This window comes from Sus scrofa, chromosome 8, assembly GCF_054392235.1.
Source record: "Sus scrofa isolate SSC_HxYL_T2T_F1_AM1 chromosome 8, Sscrofa_HxYL_maternal_Yorkshire_Landrace_v2.0, whole genome shotgun sequence".
Taxonomy (NCBI): Eukaryota; Metazoa; Chordata; class Mammalia; order Artiodactyla; family Suidae; genus Sus; species Sus scrofa.
In genome coordinates, this window is record NC_139390.1 from 80,488,166 (window position 1) to 80,508,638 (window position 20,473).

Genomic DNA, 20,473 nt, shown 5'->3' on the forward strand with positions numbered 1-20,473 from the left:
AATTAAAAAATAAATAAGTAAATATATAGGCACCCATAACAGGATCACCTCAATATATAAGGCAACTGCTAACAACCTTTAAAGGAGAAATTGAAAATAACAGGATAAGAGTGGGGAACTTTAACACCCACTTACAGCAATGGACAGATCATCAAGACAGAAAATCAACAAGTAAACGCCTTAAATCATGCATTAGAACAGATGGATTTGGTAGATATTTATAGAACATCCCATCCAAAACCAACAGAATACACATTCTTCTCAATGGCACGAGGAACATTCTCTAGGATAGATCACATTCTGTGTCACAAATTAAGCCTCAGTAAATTAAAAAAAATTGAAATCACATCAAGCATCTTTTCCAACCGAAATGCTGTATGACTAGAAATCAAGAAAATAACTGCAAAAAACACAAAATACATGGAGAGTAAACAACATGCTACTAAACAACCAATGGATCACTGAAGAAATCAAAGGGGAAATTTAAAAATACCTAGAAGCAAATGACAACAAAGACCCATCAATCCAAAACCTATGGGATACAAGAAAAGCAGTTCTAAGAGGGAAGTTTATACAAGCTTACTTTAGGAAACAAGAAAAAGCTCAAATAAAGAACCTAACTTTACACCTAAAGCAACTAGGGGGACAAGAGTAGACAAAACCAAAAGTTAGCAGAAGGAAAGAAATCATAAAGATCAGAGCAGAAATCAATGAAATAGAAACAAAGACAACCAGAAAAAAGATCAATGAAACTAAAAACTGGTTCTTTGAAAATATCAATAAAATTCGTAAACCCTTAGCCAGACTCATTAAGAAAAAAAGAGAGAGGAGTCATATCAATAAAATTAGAAGTGAAAAAGAAGTTACAGTAGACATCACAGAAATACCAAGGCCCATAAAAAACTACTGTAAACAACCATATGCCAATAAAATGGAAAACCTAGAAGAAATGGACAAATTCTTAGAAAAGTACAATCTTCCAAGACTAAACCAAGACAAAATAGAAAAGATGAATGGACCAATCACAAGTACTGAAATTGAAACTGTAATTAAAAAACTTCCAACAAACAAAAGTCCAGGACCAGATGGCTTCACAGGAGAATTCTATCAAACATTTAGAGAAGAGCTAACATCTATCCTTCTGGAACTATTCCAAAAAAATTCAGAGGAAGGAACACTCCCAAACTCATTCTATAAGGCCACCATCACCCTGATACCATAATCAGATGAAGATACAACAAAAAAAAAAAAAAAAAAAAGAGAAAATTACAGGCCAGTATCACTGATGAACAAAGATACAAAAATCCTCAGCAAAATACTAGCAACCCAAATCCAACAATACATTAAAAAGATTATACATCATGATCAAGTGGGATTTATCCCAGGGATGCAAGGATTTTTCAATATCCACAGATCAACCAGTGTGATACACCACATAAACAATCTGAAGAATAAAAGTCATATGATCCTCTCAATAGATGTAGAAAGAGCTTTTGACAAAATCCAATGGTGATTTCTGATAAAAACCCCTCAGAAAATGGGCACTGAGGGAACATATCTCAACATAGTAAAGGCTATATATGACAAACCCACAGCTGAGATCATTCTCAATGGTGAAAACCCAAAGAATTCCCACTAAGAACAGGAACAAGACAAGGATGTTCACTCTTGTGACTACTATCCAAGAGTTGTGGAAATCCTAGCCACAGCAATCAGAGAAGAAAAAGAAATAAAAGGAAACCAAATTGAACAGGAAGAAGTAAAATTATCACTATTTGCAGATGACATGATACTATACCTAGAAAATCCTTAAGATTCTACCAGAAAACTGTTAGAGCTCATCAATTAGTTTGGTAAAGTTGCAGGATACAAAATTAATACACAAAAATTGACTGCATTTCTATATAATAACAAAGATCAAAAAGAGAAATTAGGGAAACAATCCCATTTACCATTGCATCAGAAAGAATAAAATACCTAGGAATAAACCTACCTAAAGACACAAAATACCTGAACTCTGAAAACTACAAGATGCTGATGAAAGAAATCAAAGAAGACACAAACTGATGGAAAGATACACCATGCTCTTGGATTGGAAGAATGAATATTGTCAAAATAACTATACTACCCAAGGCAATCTACAGATTTAATGCAATCCCTATCAAATTACCAAGGACATTTTTCACAGAACTAGAACAAAATATTTTAAAGTTTGTTTGGAAGCACAAAAGACCCAGAATAGCCAAAGCCATCTTGAGAAAGAAAAATGGAGCTGGAGGAATCAGGCTCCCTGACTTCAGGCTATACTACAAAGCTACAGTCATCAAAACCACAAGGTACTGGCACAAAACCAGAAACACAGATCAGGAGAATAGGATAGAAAGCCCAGAATTAAACCATATACCTATAGTCAACTAATCTATGATGAAGGAAGCAAGAATATTCAATTGAGAAAAGACAGTCCCTTCAATAAGTGGTGCTGGGAAAACTGGACAGTTTCATGTAAAAGAATGAAATTAGAACACTTCCTAACACCATATACAAAAATAAAATGACTTAGAGACCTAAATATAAGACCAGATACTAGAAAACTCTTAGAGGAAAACATAGGCCAAATACTCTCTGACATAAACCACAGCAACATCTTCTCAGATACACTTCCTAGAGTGATGACAATAAAAACAAAAATAAACAAATGGGACCTAATTAAACTTAAAAGTTATTGCACAGCAAAGGAAACCCTAAACAAAATGAAAAGAAAACCCACAGAATGGGAGAAATCTTTTCAAATGAAGCAACTGACAAGGGATTCATCTCCAAAATATATAAACAGTTCCTGTAGCTCAATACCAAAAAAACAAACAATGCCATCAAAAAATGGGCAGAAGATCTAAACAGACAAGTCTCCAAAGAAGACATAGAGATGGCCAAAAAACACAAGAAAAGATGTTCAACATCACTCATTAATAGAGAAATGCAAATCAAAATTACTTTGAGGTACCACCTTATACCAGCTAGAATGGCCATCATCAAAAAATCTACAATAAATGCTGCAGAGAGCATGGAGAAAAGGAAATCCTCTTACACTATGGGTAGTAATATAAATTGGTGCAACCACTGTGGAAAACAATATGGAGATTCCTCAAAAAACTAAAAATAGAATTACCATTTGATCCAGCAATCCCACTCCTGGGCATCTATCCAGAGAAAACCATGACTCGAAAAGATATGTACTCCAATGTGCATTGTGGCATTATAAACAATAGCCAAGACATGGAAGAAGCCTAAATTTCCATCAACAGAGGAGCGGATAAAGATGTGGCATATATACACAATGGAATATTACTCACCCATAAAGAGGAGTGAAATAATGGCCTTTGCAGCAACATGGATGGACCTAGAAATTATCATGCTAAGTGAAGTTAGTCAGACAGTGAGACACCAACATCATATGTTATCATTTATATTTGGAATCTAAAAAAATACAATTTTTTTACAGATTTCTTTGCAGAACAGATATTGACTCACAGATGTTGAAAAACTTATGGTTTCCAAAGGAGACATGTTGGTGGGGGGGGATGGATCAGGGATCTGGATTGGAAATGCTGTAAAATTGGATTGTGATGATCGCTGTACAACCATAAATATAATAAAATTTTTGTATTTAAATTAAATAAATTTGTCTTTAAAATAAAAGTACTATAGCATCTATGTCCCCCTATTTATATGTAAAATTTTATTACATATATGTTCATAAGTTATCCAAAAACATAACCAATTATTTTGAGGGGAGAATAATTTATGTTGAAATTGGTCCATATAGGCCATTTTCAAAGTGCAATGAATGTAATATTTTTTTCTCTTTTGTCTTTTTGAGGGCCGTTCCAGCGGCATATGGAGGTTCCCAGGCTAGGGGTCGAATCGGAGCTGTAGCCTCCTGCCTACGGCACAGCCACAGCAATACCAGATCTGAGCCTTGTCTGCGACCTACACCACAGCTCACGGCAACGCCAGATCCTTAACCCACTGAGTGAGGCCAGGGATCGAACCCACAACCTCATTGTTCCTAGTCGGATTTGTTTCTGCTGCGCCACGACGGGAACTCCGTAATGTTTTTAATAGTTCTTAGCAGATAGGTTTCATTTAAATTACATTGTCTTATGATCATGAATGGGTCCATGGAAGATGAATTTCAAAAAACAAAGAAGACAAAAAACACTCAGTAAACATGTTAAAGGTATATACCTGTGCAAAAACTGCTTACAAATAACCACCAAATATTATACAATGCCACAAAACTATCTGCAAATCTGATATAATTTTAGTGGGGACAAATTCAGCTCCAACATAGGAATAATATGTGTTGTAAAAGAACAATTAGCGATGATTGAAAGTATTGCATTGCAGGCTCATTAGCTAAATAGTAACTATATATATAAAGCAGGGACAACTTGAAACTAGAAGTTAAATGATGGTTTACATTTCTCTGAGAATTTCAGCCTTCCATTCTGCGTTGAAGAAACTTTTCAATGAATGTGCATTTTGTTTCAAAAATCAATTGGCTAACTCAGTGGTAAAGATTTTCCCCACTATTTGCCGAAATACTAATTACATAGCAAATTTAATTTATTTCCTTAAAGTCCTTCCAATAGTTGGTCTCCAGCATATTCTCTGATGATTTTTGTCCATAAGAAGAATAACAAAAAGCCAAACTACTATAGAGTCTGGCTTTCTAGGGACGTTGCTATTGGTAGACTTCATCAGAGAGCGGGTTGGTGAATTACACATCCTCCCCAATCTACCCCGTAATGTCATCTGCAAGTCAACTTTTTACCCATCGCAATGCTGATAAGCTAGCTCCTTGCTCACTCTTTCTGGGAAAGAGTCAAAAGCACTTCTCTCTGCTTTTACTCATAATTCAACCTACCATCCAAGCAACTGCAAGCAAACTTCTGTGGCCCTGTCTTTGAATCCAAGTGTTTTTATCTAGAAAACCAGTTTTCCATGAATTACACTGCAGATGCTTCATTCCGATGCTCTCTTTCTTCCTTAAAATGGAAAATCAGGATACACCTGCACACTCTCCTCAAGCAGCTCGATGCTCTGGTCAGAATTCATCCATTTATTTTCACAATGGCTATGGCCTTAGACGTTGGTAGCCTCTGTGAAGGAATCATCGGGACCACCGTTCTTTGTGACTTCCAGGTTCTTTTTAGCCTTGGACGTCATGGACACCTCGGAGTGAATGGCGTCCAGCCTCTGTTCGCAGCGGAAAGCTGAGAGGAAAGCCTTTCTGTAGTTGCTGTTCATCCAGCCGTAGAGAAGGGGATTGGCAAAGGTGGAGCACATAGCGATGATGTGGAACACAGTGAAGATGAGTTTATACTCCTTCAGGTCCAGGACTTGGCTGTCAATGTCCACAGCAAGCTGGAAGGCATGCAGAGGCAACCAGCTGACCGCAAATACCACCACCACACACACCAGCATCTTGGTGGTTTTCTGCCTCCGCTGATGGTAGTGGTCGTTCACACCTCCAGGGCTGACATGGTTCTTAAGTTTGCTCCAGATCCGAGCGTAGGAAAAGGAGATGATGCCCAGAGGCAAAACGTACAGGATTAATAAGGAGGAAAGACTATAGACGGTACCATAGATGCTCTTCTCCTCGCCAGGCCACTTCTCAGTACAGGCCACAATCTCAAAGTCGGGGATGATCTCAATCAGTGAGTACTCCCGGAAGATGGCCAGGGGGCTGGCTAGCAGGGCACTGATGCCCCATGCCAAGCCTATGATCAAGAAGCTGATTCGCTTGGAGATCTTGCTCTCAAGGTGGTAGACGATGCAGCGATGCCGGTCCAGGGCGATCACTGTCAAGGTGATGGTGGACACCTGGACCGCCAGGCCCTGGGCATAGGGCACCAAGTGGCATAGGACAGGACCCATTTTCCACTCCCCCATTAAGGTGTAGGTGAGTGTAAATGGCAAGCACAGGGTGTTCACCAGAAGATCTGCCACAGCCAGGTTGGCAATAAAGAAGTTGGTTACTGTGCGCATGCTCTTGAATTTGATCACCACGTGGATCACCAAGGAATTGCCAACCACACCAAGCAAGATGATGGAGCAATAGGCCAGTATAAGGATGATCTGTACCTCAATCAACTTGGTGCTGTCTTTAAGCTCCGGCTCAGAGTCAGGGGCCAGCTCGCCTCTAGGAGTGGTGTGCCCTGGGCCAGAGGGCTCCATCTTCATTTCTTCCACTGTTTGGTTCTCATCAGCCTCTGCTCCTAACGGACCCATTTTCATTAACGAGCACAAGAATCTACAATGTAAAAAAAAAAAAAAAGAACAAATATGGAACAAGGAAAACACAATGGTGAAAGGATGACACAAATGGATTGGTTTCATTTTGGTTTTGGGCTCGAAGTGCCTGTCCTCTGAGCTCTAAATTGGACACAGTAGAACCTTTTAATAAACAGACCCTTTCATTAGTCTGTTCACAAATGTGGATGAATTAAATCAGGTCCCTGAAATGTCTATGATGATGACAACATGCAGCACGATAGTACAGATGTAACTCTAACGTGAATGGTACCAAATGGATTCAATCCATCTTAAGTGAGATGGATATTAGAAACATGATCAATTATTTTTATGTCTGCTATAAATTCATCACTTCAATTTTAAAGTAGATAAGAAAGTTTCCTTCAATAGCTTGACTTTTTAATATTTATAAATATAGCAACAAATTGCACAGAAAAGAGACAGATAATAAAAACCTTTTGCCTGGTGTTTTGGCTTTAGGAGTATAAAATATATAAGGTAAACCGAGCCAAAAAATGTTTTACAGCCATCGTCCTATTGTAGGGGTTAGTGTTAAAAATAGGTAGCCTGGGAGTTCCCATCGTTGCTCAGTGGGTTAAGGATCTGGCGTTGCCATGAGCTGTGGTGTGGGTTGCAGACTTGGCTCGGATCTGGCATTGCTGTGGCTCTGGCGTAGGCCGGCAGCTACAGCTCTGATTCAACCCCTAGCCTGGGAACCTCCATATGCCACTGGAGCGGCTCAAGAAATGGCAAAAAAAGACAAAAAAAAAAAAAAGACAAAACAAAAACAAAAACAAAAAGAAGGTAGCCTGTGTAGAAGAGTTGCTTTTTTTTATGATCTGAGATAAATTTTCTACCTGACATATAGCAGGATCCTACACAGGAACTATATGGAAATATGTCCAATCTGAATTTCATCTCTCTCTAACCCCTAAATACAAAAGTTCTAACACTTTCCTTCTCCAATCGCCCCTCCCTGCCCCAGAATGTCCCTTCTTTTTCTCCTATTTCAGTCCATGCTATGCTCACTTAAGTAAGCCACGTGAAGTTAAGAAACAAGGAAGCATGCTAGGCTTTTTCATCTCCTTTAGCCCCCATATCTAAAAAGGCCCTCATACTACTCTTACATAACTCTTCCAGTGGATCCTCTTAATTTTTTTGTTTGTCTTTCTACAGCCACACCTGCAACCCTATGTAAGCTCCCAGGCTAGGGTCAAATTGGAGCTGCAGCTGGAGGCCTACACCATGGCCACAGCAAAGCTGGGTCCGAGTTGCATCTGCAGCCTACACTGCAGCTTGCGGCAATGCTGGATCCTTAACCCACTGAGCAAGGCCAGGGACGGAACCCACATCCTCATGGATACTAGCCCCCTATGGGGGCTTAACCCACTGAGCCACAGTGGGAACTCCCAGATACACTTATTTCTACCACATTTATTTTGTCCTTCTTGATATCTTACCATAATTACTCTAATAATCATCTAACCTAAGTCCCTTTCTCTCCTCCTGCTCACTTTTTCTTTTCTTTCTTTCCTCATTCATTCAGTTGATATAATTGAGCATCTACTAAATGCCAGGAGTGGCTCCGCCCTCATGATATTTATACTTATTCAAGCATGCACTCAGCAAGCATTTTAAAACCAAAGTCGGAAACAAGGGTTTGTGCTGGGGAAAAAAAGACAATGGATGGTGTCCCTACTTGAAAACATCTACTGAACAGAGCCTAAAATGGAGACTTTCTGAAATTCAGAGTCTTCCTGATATTCAAATGTGATCATTTCACGTCCTCAAAATCTCCATATTGCTTCAAACAATATATCAGTTTCTAATACAAAGCTACTTTTTCAAGTCTATAGAAACATCTGGGAGTGACCTCCCAAACATCTGGGAGTGGCTCAGCAGATTAAGGATCCTGCTTTGTCACTGCTATGACGCAGGTTCAGTTCCTGGCTCTGAAATTGCCACATGCTGCAGGCACGGCCACAAAAACCCCCAACGCATCCAGAGCCCAACATCACAATGGTAGGGCTTTCTGAATAGACTGAGAATGACAAAAGGCTGCCACCATTACTTCATAACCGCTTTTAAATGAATTTTGCATTCATCATAATCTCATCTTACATGGTAGGTGATTCATATTCAGCCCACAGACAATTCTTAGCTAGGCCTGTGTGGCCAGCTCTGTTTCTCCCCCTGCTCCTGGAAGGCCGACTCTTGCAGATTCTATTTTCAGGCTCTGAAGGCACCGGGATGCTGGCTGGGTCTGGCCAACAGGAGGCACTGGCGGGTAATGAGGAGGAAGGGAGAAGCCAGCATCTCTTCTCCCTCCCTCTCTCCTCTGGGCAGTGCCTCATCAGGCCCTCTGGGGCTAGGTCCCGCAGGACTGGCCTGCAGTGATTTTGTTTCCAGCCGTGGTCCTGGCTTCGGTCACACTGGCTTCTCTCTGCATCCTTCTAGCTGGGTGTAGTCACAACTTCTTGCTCTTACTGATCTCTTGTGGCCTCAACATCCTTTTCTCCTGCTCACTTTCTTCTTCTTTTCTTTTAATATCCTCTGCTTGCCTTCCAACACTTGTATAACCTGTTTTCTGCATTCAGTACCTTCTCTTTTACTTCTTGAGTAGGCTCACTTTGCATGATCTGCTGATCCCATGCACAGACGCTTTAATGAATTTGCTCTCCCACTGCTGGTGCTGCACACACAGTGACACGAAGAAAAGCCCAACTCCACTGTATGACAGCCGATGCTCTCCTTGAACTCAACTCTGCTTTCAACTCTCTGGACATCTCAGGATATATCATATGCTTCCGTCATACGGAACGACTCCCAGTTCCAGCAACATGACGCCTTTCTCAGGTCTCTCTGCCCTCCCTGTTCTGTCACCCCAACTACCTGTGCTCACTTCTAATGCTGTAATACCTGCCACACCACAGTTGTTTTCCTCCAGCTGCCCCACCCCAACCATCTCTTTCAGGACAGAGACTGGCTTGTTTCTACCCATTGTTTAAATCTTAGGAAATATAAAGCTAATGGAAAGCCCAATTTTACTAAATAATTGAGGTCAGCAAAATACAAAGTAACAATTTTTATCCTTTCCTTTACTCAAGATAACTGCCTATATAGGATCCTTGCTCTGATAGGACATCCCTGTGCTATTTTCTTGTTCTTAATCAGGTAACCACCTCTACAAGAAAGTTGTTCCAGATCCCTTTTTAAATCTAAATCAATCCCTGATTAGAACATTAAAAATTATCAGTCAGTATCCAATCAAAAGGAAACTTTCTATCTCAAGGGCTTATCACTCATTCACACACACACACACACACACACACACACACACACACACATTGACAGTTGCTTATTTTTGCAAGGATTTTCCTGTACTCACATTTGCTTTACAGATATATTCTAGTTTTCTCTGCATAAATTTCAAATAGAACATTCCAAGGGCCCAAGGCCCCCTTTTGCATCTGCCTCTGTTCTTCAGTGATTAGAGAAAATGGAAACTAACCTTTCAAATCTTGGAGTGTATATTTCATGGGCCCTTCTGTTTCCCTTAGACTAAAAAAGAGACTTTACAGAGTACAATTAGTTAATCCTGACAAGTCATTAACAGAACTGACATGACTCTAGGAGGACTGAGTTTGAGGTTTGCAGCAAACGAAATATAGAGTAAGCTTCAGAGAGAAGGTTATTAGGAGGATATCTGATTTATTAACTTATTTTGCTTTTTCCTTTCAATCTCATTTTCTTTATTCCTTTTTTGAACAGCTTCTCTACGGTATTGGTCTACAAGCTGTTAATATGTGGATTCCAACAGCTGTTCTCAAGTACAGGACTGGCCCTCAGCCAGGTCAGAGCCTTACCCAGAGAATGCATCATTTTATGACTGCATTTCTGGAAAAGTGGAAAAGGAAAAGAGAGGTAATTCTCCCATTAAAAACTCAAAAACACAAAAATTAAAAGATAAATAGAAAAGGGGGGAGAACTCTTTCCTTGAAATAAGGTCAAAATGAAGCATTTGCACTGTTCTTTTAAGAAGTTGCACTAGCGAATCTTTAGAGATTCTGCTATAGAACTATTTCTTTGTAGAGCAGGACAATAGCTTTTTTTTTTTTTTTCCTGTTTTTGGAGATTTGAAGAATTTCAAATGATCTGAGTGAGAAACCAGTTTATGCTTTGACTCCATATTTAAATTTGTGGGGCTTTTTGCAACAGTGTTCTTATTGTCACAGGTTGGTCTCAGTAAAACTTAACATCTTACCAATCACAAAACCTTCCAGGATTTTTTTTTTTTTTTTTTTCCAGGGAAAAAGAATCTCAGAAAGTGTGCCACATGTCTTATCTGTTAGTCCTGGAGAGAGAAGGTCTGGACATCCAAGAATGCTCCGTGCAAGACATTTCTGTTTGCCTGATAAGTAGAAGGTTGAATATAAGTCACCAAGGCCATAGGGGATGTCTCTTTTCTGTGTATTTCAGTCTCTGACCTTTGAAAACAGCACTGTGTATTTCATGTCACTGAATTTACATGACGTGTCCCAAGTACCAAAAGGCTTTTCCTTTTGCCTTTTTTTGTGTGCACCATATGCTCCTACCAGGGGCGTGAGCCCTGCAGGTGGGGAACCAGAAAGTGCGTACGGTATCACCCACAATGCCCGGACTTGGCCTAAAAGAGGAGCAAACCTCTGCACTCAGGGGGACCTCCCGCATCCCTCTCCCAAGGACCCGAAAGCTTCGTTTCCAGAGGGTGAATCAGAGTGAGGACTTACTGACCTGGCCTCGCGTTTCTGCGGAGAAGTCGAAGCCAGACATGTGCCTCGGGTCAGTCTGCAGATTACCCAGCCCGCCCACCCAGAGCAGATACTGGAAGGCCCCAGTTCCGTCTTCTCCGAGGGCGCAAGGCAGCTGCGCATCGGAAGGAGGGAGAGGGCGCGTCCGCCTGGCAATGCGAACCTAGGATCCGCGGCGGGGGAAGCGGGTGGGGACCAGAGGCTCCGGAGGAGAGAGGCAAACCCCTCCCTCCAAGAAGAAGAAACAGGTGCGGGGCAGGGGGCGGGGGGCGTGCAGGGTCCTGAAACAAGAGAGGGCTGGACGGGAAGTTTCCGTGCGAGGGAGAAGGAGTCCGCCTCTCCGCCCAGAAAGCTTGGAGCACACTCAGCGGGACTCTGCCCAGTGCCCCCTCGCGGGTCCCCACCGCCAGCGCTTCTCCCCCGGATCTCCCAAGTTTGATACTCAGGGCGTTGACACCACTCTTACCTCCTTTGCTTTCCACCAGCCCCTTTCTTTGCTCTTCGCTCCTCCGATCGGCTAAGGACCCCGGGGCTCCCGCTGGGCTCACCGCATCTGCCGGGGAGAGGCAGGGGCGAGGGCGAAGGCGCGGAGTCCCAGGGGCTGGCGCTGCGGACGAGAGGAGCCCTCGAGCTGGCTGGAGGACGACCTGGGAGGCAGAGACCCTGCCACTTGGAGGGGCTTGGAAGAGCTCACAACTCCAACCAGGAGATGTTTCCCTTTTTGCTTGTAGGAGCAGAGGTGGGGAGCTGGACCGGCGCAGAACCACGGAAATGCGCCGCACAATTGCGCGCGGTGGACCAACCCTCAGCCGGGGCTGGAGAGCAGGGCGCTGGTGCAACTCCTACTGGGCGGTCGCTGCTTTCCAACAGAAGGTAAAGGGACTTCAGATTCTCGTCGCCCTTGTCGCCCACGATCAGCAATTTCCTGAACAGGTGTCTGCGGACAGTTTACAAGTTGGGTAGTGCGCATTCGGATTCAAAACCGGCAGCCGGCGTGGTGTGCGCTTCCGCTTGGAGCAAAAGCTAGAATAGGAAGAAAAATAGCAAAGGGTCACCAACCCCCACCCCCGTCCCCACCCCCAATCTGGCTTTATCCAGTTAGCTGACTTTCTGATCTTTCGCTCTTTGGTCGCGAACTAAGCTGCTGGTGCCACGATGCACGGTGCCTCCTGAATTCTGGCACTCGTGTCCTCCTGGCAATGTCCTCTGCTCGCTATGCCTGGAGCCGAGCGGGCTGAGTTAGTACATCCCAGCAAAACAGGATTGCAGGGTCAACAAAGGTGCGAGGTCTCTTTCCTTGGTATTCCTCTCAGAAACTCTTAATTCAGAGCCATTCCTTCTTGCAGTTTTCAGCCGCATCTCTCTTTCCCTTGTTCATTTTTAGAGGGGGCAGCAGAGCCCATCAAACTAGGGAAACTGAAAACCAAAGTCTTTCCTCAGAGAGCCTGTGCTGGGGCTTAGCGTCTGTGCATTGGTCTCTGCATTTCTTTTCTTTCTTTTTTCCTTTTGGGGCCGCACCCTCCTGAAGATTCCCAGGCTAGGGGTCGAACCCGAGCTACAGCTGCTAGCTTGTGCCACAGTCACAGCAACACAGGATCCCAGCCGCGTCTGCAACCTATACCACAGCTCAGGGCATCTCCAGATCCTTACTCGACTGAGCGAGGCCAGGGATGGACCCCGCAGCCTCATGGTTACTAGTCAGCTGTGTTGTTGGGAACTCCCAGTCTCTACATTTCTGAAATGGGGATGGTCATATGGCTTCACTTGGAATTTCTGTGAAATTTTTTTTTTTTAAAAAGATTAAAAGATTAAACTTTTCAAAAAATACTCTCCAAGGTATTAGTTAAGTCCTCTTTTCAGGAGCATGGAGTTTCAATCTATAAGGTTTTGCCGGAACCCTGAGAGTGTTACATATGTCAGGCATCTTTTCTCAGCCTGATTTAAAATTGATCTGGCTAATGTAGAACTGTGCCCACGGGGAAGAACAGAAATTATGGATAAAACAAAGCAGCTTGTGCTTTTCAATTACCAAGAAACAAAAATACATAGAAGTGGAAATATCCAAGATGTTCTAGGCAGCTCCATTTAAAATATATATATTTTTTCGTCTTTATTTTATTTATTTATTTATTTATTTTTTAGGGCCGCACACCGGGCGTATGGAGGTTCCCAGGCTAGGGATCTAATCGGAGCTGTTGCCGCTGGCCTACACCACAGCAACGCCAGATCTGAGCCCAGCTGTGACCTACACCACAGCTCACGGCAACACTGGATCCTTAACCCACTGAGCAAGGCCAGGGATGGAACCTGCAACCTCATGGTTTCTAGTCGGATTCATTTCTGCTGCGCCACAACAGGAACTCCTCCACTTAAAATATTTTTGCCCATTTTTTGTTTTTAACCTTGGTGAAACAGTCCTTGTTCAAACACCTATTTTCTGCAGCAGGTTCCATGCATCTTAATACATTTGCACCAGTGAGCTGTAACTTTAGAAGAGTGGGAGTGACTTAAAACAACAATCCCACAAATAAATATCTAGGGAAACAGATGAGTGCTGTCCTTCTGAGTAACTGTTTTGGAGGAGTCAACTGATTTCAGTGACATAGATTGCACAAAACGAGTTTGCCCCCTTTTAAAAGTGTCTTTCAAAAGCATCTTGGCAGGCATATACAAATATTTGTCTCACTCCCTTATGGACAAGTATGTGTTTTAGCAGATTCGTGTAGTTCCACATGAATTTTTAGTCAGCAATCCAGATAGGATTGCATGATCTCTTTGATTACTGCCTTCCAGTAAAGAACAGAATTGCATGAGAAACTGATACCTGGAAATTAAAGTTGCTTTATTGTGTGCCATGTCAACAAGAATAGTTCTGACAATTCACTCAGGACATTATTTTGTGCATCAAGGGCTAATTAATACCTTTTAATGAACATATACTCTGTAGGATAACAGCCATTCTGATGAATGCCAATAAACTCCATCAAGACACTGATGGTGGTGGAAGTGGGGGTGAAATATTGATTAATACAATTGGAGAGGGAGTTCCCGTCATGGGGTAGCGGAAATGAATCTGATTAGGAACCATAAGGTTGAGGGTTCGATTCCTGGCCTCGCTCAGTGGGTTAAGGATCCGGCGTTGCTGTGAGCTGTGGTGTAGGTCGCAGACGTGGCTCAGATCTGGCGTTGCTGTGGCTCTGGCATAGGCCGGCGGCTACAGCTCTGATTAGACCCCTAGCCTGGGAAACTCCATGTGCCACAGGTGTGGCCTTAAAAGGACAAAAGACAAAATATATATATAAACATAATTGGAGAAAGGAAAGGATGGTTACTGCCTGATTGTCTTGTGTCAAATCATTTAGTTCCTCGGCCAGTTTCACATCTAACCTCTTCAAAGAGGCAGCAGACTCAAATTCAGATGCCTGTATAGCTAGGGTTGATGATATAAATATGCCAGCAGGCTAGGCTGGGGGAGACTGAGGGAGTGGTGGGAATATCACACATCAGACGACACAAAAGCACAGCCCTCTTCTGAAGAAGGAGATGGCGTCTCAGACCCCACTGAGCTGCCCTGCAAAAATCTAGATCCAGTATTGTCAGGTCTGATTTTTTTCTTTTTTTCTTTTTTTTTTTTTTTTTTTTTTTTTTTTTGTCTTTTAGGGCTGCACCTCTTGCATATGGAGGTTCCCAGGGTAGGGGTCAAATTGGAGCTGTAGCCGCCAGCCTGTGCCACAGCCACAGCAACCAGGGATCCGAGCCGCATCTGCAACCTACACCACAGTTCACCACCACGACGGATCCTTAACCCACTGAGTGAGGCCAGGGATCAAACCCATGTCCTCGTGGATACCAGTTGGCCTTGTTTCCCCGAGCCACAGTGGGAACTCCCAGATCTGATATTTTAAAAGGAAAAAATCCATTTTCTTAAAAATCCTCCAAATTTTAAATGAAGGAAGTTAATTTTTAAAAAGTCAGACCCCTAGGGGGCCCAGATATGTGCAAACCAAAAAATAAAAAACAAATAAAATAAATAAATAAGGAGATACAGATGGGGGGGTTGTAGATGGATAGATGGGTATCTGCAGCCTGGCTTATGGGCTTCCAATAGTGTAGCCTCTGAAATTGTATGTGATAGTTGACAAACCTCCTAAAATATCCAAAACATGACTCTCCTACCATTTTCCCTACCAAGAGACCATTCCCTAGTGCAGGTAAATATAAAAGGAAGGTAGTCACACATGAATTGCTAAATAAGTAATTTCCTTTCCCATTTCTGGTTGGGTATATGTTCAGCCAGAACAAGACTCTGAAATAGTCTCTGAGTGACTGAGGGAGACTCGGTTTTTCACCATGACTCTGACATGGTGAAAAACTGAAAAATTCAATATTTTAGATCAATAGAATGAGGAATTTCAGAGACGTTCTTGACTTAAAAAAAAGGTTAGATAATGTTAGGGTAGAAGACCACATATGATACATATTGTTTGTTTATTTATTTATTTATTTATGGGGTTTTGTTTTGTTTTGTTTTGTTTTAGTGCTGCACCTGAGGCATATGGAAATTCTCAGGCTAGGGATCGAATTGGAGCTATAGCGGCCGGCCCACACCACAGCCACAGCAATCCAGGATCTGAGCTGCGTCTTCAGCCTACACCATAGCTCACGGCAACACCAGATCCTTCACCCACCGAGCAACGCCAGGGATCGAACTTGCAACCTCATTGTTCTTAGATTTGTTAACCTCTGCGCCACGATGGGAACTTCCATACATATCTTTTAGATAAAGTAAATCATGACATAAATTTCTTTCAGTTTAGATTTATTTTGAGGACAAGGATGCTTCCTCCAAGATAGAAATAGTTTCATTGTTATTTTGATTACAAAATTAACTTATACCCATTGTCAAAAGAACAAAGAAGGAAAAATTACCTAAAACAATGTTGTCAGAATACTTTCTGGAATAATGACAGTGTTGTGTATTTGCACTGTCCAATGGGTGCCCATGCCTAATCATTTGGAATATGGCAAACGAAACCCAACTTTTCATTTTTTCAGTGAAGTACCAAAATGAACAAGTATGTTTTGATGCCTGGAGGAAAGTCCTCCTGGTTTATCTCTGCCAGACAGCTAGGTGGTTTTTCTTTTTCACCCTAATGTCAGGGTTTTCTGAGAGATTATTATATTAAATAGCCTTCGAGCCATACAACCCTACCTTAAATCCCATCAGAAAGGAACAATGTGTTGTAGCTGGAATTGGGAAGCTGCTTTCCGAAGGAGGAAGAGATAAGTTCCATGAATCAGGACCCCAGCCAAGGAACGGGAAGAAGAGCAGATGACAGAAAGAGAAAGGGCAGAAAGCCCACCCAGAGGAATTCTTTAAACCCAGGCACGTAAGAAGCTCAGCGAAGCTTATTAGCTTTTATAAAATAATGTATTTAACTTCTTGGACTGAAAAGGCAAAGCCTGATAACAAGTCCCTGGTTAGGAAATATTAATAATATGAATTAACTGCTGTTATATAGTGTTTAGTATATTTGAAACTGTCTTGCTTCACTGAAATGTTCAATAAATTTAGTTCTTATTTTTCCTTAGGTTTATTAAGTCCCTCCTACAGACATTCTCTTTAAAGTTTCCATAACATTCCCCTATAGTAAAAATTATGGAGGAGTTCCCATCGTGGCTCAGTGGAAATGAATCTGACCAGCATCCATGAGGGTGCAGGTTTGATCCCTGGCCTTGCTCAGTGGGTTAAAGACCCCGCGTTTGCGTGAGCTGTGGTGTAGGTTGCAGACATGGCTTGGATCCTGCATTGCTGTGGCTGTGGTGTAGGCTGGTGGCTACAGCTCCCATTCGACCCCTAGCCTGGGAACCTCCACATGACGTGGGTGCGGCCCTAAAAAGACAAAAAAAAAAAAAAGAAAAATTATGGTATGCTAATGCTATTTGGCTATACTGTTGATTCTCAGTCGGTTTGTAGATATATTTCTGATGAGATCTGTGTCTACCTTTCTTCTCAGGCAGGAAAGGCACAGTGGGAGGTAAATTAATATCTGAACAGATACGATAGAGGTCTGAGGTTGTATCAAATAGACATAGGAAAAGAGACTGGTTTATGTAAATGAAGTTGCAAGTGTAATAGCTTTTTGAGAGTTCCTGTCTTGGCTCAGTGGAAACGAATCTGACTAGCATCCATGAGGACGCAGGTTTGATCCCTGGCCTCTTGCAGTGGGTTAAGGATCCGTCAAGTTGCCATGAGCTGTGGTGTAGGTCACAGACATGGCTCGGATCCTGCATTGCTGTGGCTGTGCTATAGACGAGCAGCTATAGCTCTGCTTCGACCCCTAGCCTGGGAACTTCCATATGCCACGAGTGTGGCCCTAAAAAGACCAAAAAAAAAAAAAAAAAAAAAAAAAAACCCAAAGTGTAACAGTTTTTTCAATTAGCCTCCCTTTTTAAAAACTAGCCAGTCTAATCATGCTTGTTCTGATGAAAAGGTAATCTTGTTCTACTTTCTTCTACTTCATTACAAACTCAGTTCATTTGGAACAAGTGGACCAGTAAGTGTCTGAATGTCCCAGAAACCAGACAGGGAATTTCACCTAGCTGATGGGTGGATTCTCTTACAGTCCTTGTGTGTAGATTATTATGTAGACAGGTGTCTCATTGAAGAAAAGCAGCTAGTCATTCAAAGTGAAATGTACACTAAATACTAAACTGGGCTTAAATATCTTTTGCTGTGTTTTGTATTTCTGTGGATATAGGGCTTTCATTTTTGTTTTGAATTTTTAATTAAAGATTCAAAATTAGTAGGATTGCAAGCAACGTATGTACCGTTTTGCTGAGATTTTTATCTTTCAGGGGTCATCCAAATGGATATTGAGAGTGGCAAAGGACCAAATCTAGGAAGATATTTAAATGCAAATTATTCACAGTTCAAATTTTAACATAGAACAAAGGAAGGGACATTTTTATGTGGAATTCATAATTTAATCAAGGCAAATTTTCATTGGATTATCTGAAACATGCACAGGAGGCCCATGGCTAAAGAGGAAACATGTACCCTTTTAGAAATATCAGTTTTATTTAATTAGTGTTTATCCTTATAGCATATAGAGACATAATTTGATATATATTTTTTGAATCATACACTCAAATTTAAATTTAAATTTTTCTCCAAAAAAAGTACAAGTAAAATCAAAGCTCTCTCTTACACTGAATTAATATTGCTATATCTTGAGAGATGAGAAATCAAATATTTAAGTATGATTTTTATGTGTTATTCTGGAGATGGTGAAATGGCATATTTAAAGCAAAAATTTCAAACATGAGTAACACTAGCAGGATTAATTAAGGACTCACTAGTCTTTGTCGTAAAAAGGGAATTATACAAAACCCACATAAACATTTTATTACAATTCCTATCAACAATCTTTACTGTGTGTCTAATTTGGCACTATGCCAGATGATGTCCACACAAGACAAATGACACAGACTGGTCACTGGCTATCTCTAGTCCACTGAGGGTATGCAGACTTTTAAATAAAGAAGCAGGGAGTTCCCGCTGTGGCTCAGTGGGTTAAGAACCTGACTAGAATCCCTGAGGATGCAGGTTCCATCCCTGGCCCCACTCAGTGTGTTAAGGATCTGCTCGCAGATGGGCTGGATCTGGCATTGCTGTGGCTGTGGTGTAGACCAGCAGCTGAAGCTCTGATTCAACCCCTAGCCTGGGAGTTTCCATATGCCACAGGTACAGCCCTAAAAACAAAAAGAAAAAAGAAAAAGGAGTACTCTAAGCAGACTGAGATTCTCTGGTAGACTCTGACTTAATAGATTTGGGGCTGCAAGGCAGGAATGTTTAGTTTTTGTTTTTGTTTGTGAGTGTTGTGGGGTGTGTAGAATCAGGGGAGTGTTTTGTGGGGGAAGTAACAACTCACTGTAAACCTAGATGGAAATCTTCTCAGCTTTTTTTTCTCAGTGCTATCCCCACACTGGGATAGCATTTTTTCTGCTGGAAATAACCTTCTAAAAACCATATTATCAGGCACGGATCCGGTGATATATTCAGAATCTTTTGTTGAATTCTTGGAAATAATTACCAAGACATTCAATTTAATCACTTAACATCCAGACCACACTCAAATAAAAATTTCATTTCCCGGGATTTATTCCACATTTTATCGTCACCGAGTTATTCTTTCAACATTAATAACTAAGAACAAATGTTATAGAAATTTATAGTCTAACAATCCTGTCCTCTGGCATCTTTTTGATTTATGGAATTTCGTGGCAGTATAAAAAAAGCTATAGCAAGGCTTTAGACTGATTCATTCATCTCGCTCTTGGTTTGCTGGCACATTGAAATCTGATAAAGAAATTGTTTTGTTTGGAGTCACCAATTACTGAATTAAATTTACCTGTCAAGCGAAAAGTGTACAAAAAATGTAAATGTTGCCTTCTGTTAAGTGGATTATATGTCGTAGCCTAGGATACTGGGATTATATTCAGATAAGTATGGTGGAGAAAATACAAACGTGGAATACAATTATATAACCTTGGGCTATTTTTGTCAAACTGTGATGTTAGAGTTCCCTTCATCAGAATCGTCTGAGGTCCCTCGTAACAGTGCAGGATCCAGAACTCCACCCCAGACACTTGGGCTGAAGGAAACTCTTGGGGTAAAAGGTACACTCGGCAATTAACAATCTCCCCATTTTTTTTGTGTGTGGGGGTTATTTTTTATTTTTTATTTTTTTCATAAAATTATGCTTCTTATATTTTATGATTTTTTCTATTATCGTTGATGAATATGTATCCACTTTTTTTTTTTTAAATAGGGCCACACCCATGGCATATGGAAGTTCCCAGATGAGGTGCTGAATCAGAGCTACAGCTGCTGGCCTAAACCACAGCCACGGCAGCACAGGATCCAAGCCACATCTGTGACCTATACCACAGCTCATGGCAGTGCCAGATCCTTGACCCACTGAGTGAGCCCGGGGTCAAACCCACATCCTCATGGATCCTGGTTGAGCTCGTTAACCTCTGAGCCACGACAGAAGCTCTAGTATGTATCTACTTTTGACAAGCGCTAATCTAGAGGGACATTACCTCATATGCCAATAAATAAAGAGGCAAATAAATAAATAAGAAAGAACGGCAGAGAGAGAATTTTATCTGAATTATTCAGACATTTTATGTGTCTCAGAAACTGCTGAGCACTTTTGCATTTCCCATTGTTCACACAGATGTTATGTTATAATACATTTTGCTTCCATAGACAAAATTATTTGGCTTTTTCGTTTGTTTGGCTTTTGGGTTTTGGTCCTTGTTTTATTATTGTTGTTTTTCTTTTACTGTGCTCGTGG

At 41.5% G+C, this 20,473-nt stretch overlaps 1 protein-coding gene across 2 annotated transcripts; it reads right to left on the reverse strand.

The window, feature by feature from the left end:
* Nucleotides 1–3,447: 3,447 nt before the first annotated feature.
* NPY2R (neuropeptide Y receptor Y2) lies at nucleotides 3,448–12,121 on the reverse strand. Of its 2 annotated transcripts, XM_005666792.4 has the most exons (2): nucleotides 11,575–12,121; nucleotides 3,448–6,316 (listed from the first exon to the last, which is right to left on the reverse strand). In XM_005666792.4, the coding sequence occupies exon 2, from the start codon at nucleotides 6,298–6,300 to the stop codon at nucleotides 5,146–5,148; it is 1,155 nt and encodes a 384-aa protein (XP_005666849.1). In that variant the 5' UTR covers nucleotides 6,301–6,316; nucleotides 11,575–12,121; the 3' UTR covers nucleotides 3,448–5,145.
* Nucleotides 12,122–20,473: the final 8,352 nt, after the last annotated feature.

What these genes read in the sequence shown, in the direction of transcription:
- NPY2R (XM_005666792.4), bottom strand. Translation starts at nt 6,300, where the DNA reads ATGAAAATGGGTCCGTTAGGAGCAGAGGCTGATGAGAACCAAACAGTG.